The sequence below is a fragment of the Macaca mulatta genome, chromosome 1, assembly GCF_049350105.2.
Source record: "Macaca mulatta isolate MMU2019108-1 chromosome 1, T2T-MMU8v2.0, whole genome shotgun sequence".
NCBI classification, from domain to species: domain Eukaryota; kingdom Metazoa; phylum Chordata; class Mammalia; order Primates; family Cercopithecidae; genus Macaca; species Macaca mulatta.
The window spans coordinates 1,228,751-1,234,604 of NC_133406.1; the positions used below are offsets into that span (position 1 = coordinate 1,228,751).

The window sequence follows — 5,854 nt, forward strand, 5'->3', positions numbered from 1 at the left end:
ATGAGTGAGCATTTCACATAGGGCAGTTGTTTACAGGAGGCTTGTGTTCAAGCTCGAGACATAAATTTGAGGGCTGAGAGCAAAGTGACAGTATTCAGGTCAAGAGACTGCCTGAAACTGTGAAGGAAATGAAGGTAGATTGAGAGACATGAAGCCCTGTACAAGTGTGAAAAACCAGGGCTGTCGCTGATCTAAGAGAGTATGTAGCTGTGGATATTAAGTGACCAGTGGATCCAGGAAGAGGGAGGGATCAACAGTGCGATGATGCCACAGATGAAGAGGATTGGGAATGCGATGGGTGGCTGCAGGGCAATGCCATTCTGGGGCAGTGGCAAGAGAAACATCCAGATCATAGTGCATTCCAGTGAGCAAGGAGGCGGAGGACGAGGAGCAGCGGGGAGGGGCAGTGCCCTCCGGAAGGGAAAGCATCAGGAAAAGGGAGCAGAGAAGTGCAGGTAGTATTCGGAGAACAGCAAAGCCTCTAGGCCTATTCTCTGTTTTGAGCAATCCAGCCCATTGGCATGTCGAGGAAATGCTTTGGCAGAAAGGGCACCATGGGTGATTCAGGCATGAAGCTGAGAATACCCATGAAGGAGAGAAAAAAAAGAATTTCTCTTCTCGACTTTCATAAATTCACTGCTGGGACAGATTTTCATGAACAAAACACAGATCACCAAGAGAAAAACAAGCGTGATTATTTCTGCATGCCACGCCCATCACAAGAAAGAAAGCAGCTCTCTCAGGGAAACGGCTCACCTAGATTGCTGCAACGCTTTGGGAGCAGGGGCTTTGAGGCCTTGCTGAAATAGTGTCTTAGCAAAGCCATACATTCTCTACAGTGAAAAAACAAAACGGCATCTTCAGGCTTCCAAAACGCAAGACATTTGGGAAGGAACATTTACAGGAAGAGTAGTCTGTTCCGAGATCCCTGGTGTTGCTGTCTGAACTGATAAGCAAGAATCTTCAGGCGGGAAGAGGCAGAGGGGAGGCAGGAAGTCCTTTGTCTTTGTACATCTTGGTCCTGCCTTCAGGAAAGCAGAGGGAGGGGCAGGTCCCCTGTGTGTTCATCTTCTTCAGCTCAACACTCCTGAGTCTTTTGGAGAGGAATCGTTTTGCCTCCTTCACCTGCAATACCTTTCCAGTGTGTAGGAGGTTATGGCGCCTGATGCCCAGGTGGAGGGATTTGCCTTTGACTCGGACGCAGAAAGTTTACTCAGAGGAAGTGTGAGGCGTCGATGCACAGGAACAAAAGGGAGTCGGTGGCAGAATTTAGTGGCCTGCGCTTGTGGATATTTCCATTGAAGGATTTCAGGATTTTCCAGTGAAATAAGTATCTTACTGAGGGTACAGAGCAACAAGGATGTGCTAGACCTTTGAAAAGAGAGCAGCATAAGTGAAACAGTCACTTAAGAGATTGGAAGAGTGAATAGATACGGGTATTGATAAAAAGCCAAAGTCTGTAACAAATATTTGAAGAGGTTTATTCCGAGCCAAATTTAAGGACCATGATCTGTGACAGTCTCAGGAGGTCCTGAGAATATGTGCTTAAGGTGGTTGTGTTACAGCTTGACTTTACCCATTTTAGGGTGACATAAGACATCAATCAGTACGTGTGAGCTATGCATTGGTTTGGTCTGGAAAGGCAGGACAACTCCAAGAATGGGAGAAGGTTACAGGTCATACGTGGATGCAAAGACTTTCTGATTGGCAACTGGTTGAAAGAATTAAGTTATCGTCTAAAGACCTGGAATCAATAGAAGGAGAATCTGGATTAAGATAAGGGGGTTGGGGAAACCAGGGTTCTTACGATGTAGATGAAGTCTCATATGTTGCCAGCCTGAGAAGCAGCAGATGGCAAAAATGTTCTATTGAGACTTTTAAAAGCTGCTAGACTTTCAGCTCATCTCTTGAGGATCAGACCAAAGGCCTGGAGAGGGAAAGGGGTTCTCCGCAGAATGTAGATTTCCCCCACAAGAGACAGCTTTGCAGGGCCATTTTAAATATGGCAAATACATATGTGTTGTGGTAAAATATTTCCATTTCTTTCGGGGTCGGCTGTCTGTCATGATGCTATACTAGAGTCAGGTTCGAATCTGGTACCTTATTGCTATAGAGTCTGTTTCATCAGCCTTAAAATCTCTTTTTTGATGTTATCGCTGCTCAGTTGTGCCTGAATTCTGAAGAAAGGAGAGTGTGATGAGGTTTGTCCAACCCCCTCTTCCCATCATGGCTTGAACCAGATTTTTTAGGTTTCTTTGAAATCCCCTTGGCAGAAAGGAGGAGTCCGCTCGGTCAGTTGTGGGGTTTAGAATTTTTTTTTGGTGTGTAAGGGAAATATAGAATGATTGCTCTCCAGCAGTAAGGGCACACTGAGTGTGTTGGTTGTACATTTTACAGAGGTTCTATTCTGTGCTATGTCTCACTCCCTCAACTTCACAGAAGCTCCTGTATGGCAGGTGGATGTTTACTTTATCCAGAACTATAGATAGGAAATTAAATGAAAGAAAAGAAGGTGTACACGAGGATGCAATGATAGTGGTTGGGCATGAGTATGGTGTCGGGTAAGGCAAGAAAGGACACCAGTGGAGTGAGACAGATTAGTTCAGCACAGGCCTTTACACACACACACACACACGCGCACACACACATACACAGCAGGGACGAATAAATATTGTTTGAGGGTAGAATATTACACTTTCCCAAGATGGTGTAGGAGACGTGCTGTGTCTGGCTTCTTTTTCAGACAAAGCCCACATATGACAAGGGAAAGGCATTTGCTTCCGTATGTGCAAGACTTTTTTTTTTTTTTTTTTTTTTTGAGACGGAGTCTCGCCCTGTCGCCCAGGCTGGAGTGCAGTGGCGTGATCTTGGCTCACTGCAACCTCCACCTCCCGGGTTCAAATGATTCTCCTGCCCCATCCTCCCAAGTAGCTGGGATTACAGGCACGTGCCACTATGCCTACCTAATTTTTGTACTTTTAGTAGAGACAGGGTTTCACTATGTTGGTTAGGCCAGTCTCGAACTCTTGACCTTGCGATATGCCCACCTCGGGCCTTCCAAAGTGCTGGGATTACAGGTGTGAGCCACTGCGCCCGGCCCTGCAGGATTTTTTTTTTTTTTAAGTTTTGTTGTTATTGTCAGTTTTTTGAGTTTTTGTCCAGCTTTATTGAGGTGTAGTCGATAAATATTATTGTATACTATATATTTAAAGTGTACAGTGTTGTTCTGATGGAGGTATTCATTGTGAAATAATCATCACAATCAATCCAAGTAACATAGTCACCGCCTCAGGTTTTCTTTTTTGTATGGTGAGAACACTGAAGGTCTACTAATCAGAGTCCTTTTTTGCCTGTCTTTGGATAGGAGACTTCACGATTTCAGAGAACCCAGATAAATGAAACTTGCTGAGTCTCCTTACAAGATCTAACATTCACATTCAGCTTAAGATTTCAAAATGTGTTCTTAGAAAAGAGATGTGGAATTATGCACTTATCCTTCTAAAAAGCTGTGCATACAGCTCTAAACTATTTAAAAATTAATATCTGAAGTGCCAAACATCAATAGTGATACATTTGCGCCTTGCATCCTGTGCTTTTCCAAAATGTTTTTCATCCCCCACAGGCAATGGAGCCCCAAAATACCTCCACTGTGACTAACTTTCAGCTGTTAGGATTCCAGAACCTTCTTGAATGGCAGACCCTGCTCTTTGTCATTTTCCTGCTCATCTACTGCCTGACCATTACAGGGAATGTCATCATCGTTACTGTGGTGAGCCAGGACCAGCGACTGCACTCCCCTATGTACATGTTCCTCCAGCATCTCTCCTTTCTGGAGGTCTGGTACACATCCACCACTGTGCCCCTTCTCCTAGCCAACCTGCTGTCCTGGGGCCAAGCCATCTCCTTCTCCGCCTGCATGGCACAGCTCTACTTCTTTGTGTTCCTCAGCGCTACCGAGTGCTTTTCCTGGCCGTGATGGCCTATGACCGTTACCTGGCCATCTGCAGCCCGCTCCGCTACCCTTTCCTCATGCATCGTGAGCTCTGCACCAGGTTGGTGGCGGTCTCCTGGTGGACAGGGATTGGCACAGGCTTTCTGCCTTCCCTGATGATTTCCAGGTTGGACTTCTGTGGGCCCAATGAGATTAACCATTTCTTCTGTGACCTCCCCCCACTCATGCAGCTCTCCTGTTCCAGTGTTTATATCACCGAGGTGACCATCTTCATCCTGTCAATTGCTGTGCTGTGCATTTGTTTTTTTCTGACACTGGGGTCCTATGTTTTCATCATGTCCTCCGTATTGAGAATCCCTTCCACCTCTGGCCGGAGAAAGACATTTTCCACATGTGGCTCCCACCTGGCTGTTGTCACTATCTACTACGGGACCATGATCTCCATGTATGTGCACCCCAATCCCCACCTGTTGCCTGAAGTCAACAAGATCATTTCTGTCTTCTACACTGTGGTCACACCACTGCTGAACCCAGTTATCTACAGCTTGAGGAACAAAGACTTCAAAGAAGCTGTTAGAAAGGTCGTGAGAAGGAAATGTGGTATCTATGGAGTATGAGCAAAAGGAAGTTCCTTTATTAGGTGAGGAAAATTGCACAGAACATGCAGCGGATTAAATTCGGGGTTAAGCGAATGGTAGAGTCAGACCTTTAAACCTGAAGCTCCTTGTCAGAGCTGCATTGAATTCCGTAAGCCACAAAACAACAGCTTTTTGAGGGTTCCTCGCCAGCAACTGGTCAGAAGATAAATTGCCTCCACCAAACCATTTTGAGGTCAGTTTTGTCCTAGACACTTTCTAACATCTTGTTAGGAAAATCTGATTGAATTCCAGTGGATGGTGATTACACACACATTACTTTCACATTCTACAATAAGATTTCTCTTTTGTTTATATAACCTTATATATAGAAACACCTGCATCTTTTAAGTACTATCAGTAGACTGGCCTTGTGGACCTAAAACCTGGTGGGTGCCATTGGTGCTTATTAAATAGCATCACACACACAAAAAAAGACATTTAAAATGTTTGTTGACCTACATTATCTTCTAATGACAAGAAAAAAGTACGGATTTTTGAAGTGCCAAATATTCATCTACAAGACCTTAGATGTTTTAGTGTTTTTTTGTTTAATGAAATTGTGGGAAGGAAGGGAGGGAGGGAGGGAGGGGAAGATCCTCAGTATTCTGTGCTACTGTGAGTCCTGAGAGTCAGAGGCTGTCACTAAAATGCTTAAATCACTTTTTTTTTTCTTAAGACAGAGTCTCACTCTGTCGCCCAGGCTGGAGTGCAATGGCGCGATTTCTGCTCACTGCAACCTCCGCCTCCCAGGTTCAAGCGATTCTCCTGCCTCAGCCTCCTGAGTAGCTGGGAATACAGGCATGTACCACCATACCCAGCTAATTTCTGTATTTTTAGTAGAGATGGGGTTTCACCCTGTTGGTCAGGCAGGTCTTGAACTCCTGACCTCATGATCCATCTACCTCTGCCTCCCAAAGTGCTGGGATTACAGGGGTGAGTCTCTGTGCCCGGTCTCTTAAATCACTTTTACATTTTATTTTATTCAGCCAGTCTAGAAGATCTCTACAAATCCTGCCCACTGTTCGATTCATTAATTTGACAAATATTTTTAATCTCATGATTCATGCCATGTCCTGTGCCACAGTCTGAATTTCCTGGAAACACAATGACATAGAAAGGACCAAGCAAGCCAGCCATGGTGGCTCATGCCTGTAATCCCAGCACTTTGGGAGGCCGAGGTGGGCGGATCATCTGAGGTCAGGAGTTCGAGACCAGCCTGGCCAACATGGAAAAACCCCGTCTCTACTAAAAATATAAAATTAGC

General features: G+C 45.1%; 1 protein-coding gene across 1 annotated transcript; it reads left to right on the top strand.

Annotated features, from left to right (window-relative positions):
• The first annotated feature begins 3,625 nt into the window (after positions 1-3,625).
• Positions 3,626-4,758, top strand: OR11L1 (olfactory receptor family 11 subfamily L member 1). Its single transcript, XM_015127851.3, is given in 3 exon segments — positions 3,626-3,962; positions 3,965-4,552; positions 4,555-4,758. Coding segments are annotated over 3 exon segments (963 nt in total). The 3' UTR covers positions 4,593-4,758.
• The last annotated feature ends 1,096 nt before the right edge of the window (positions 4,759-5,854 follow it).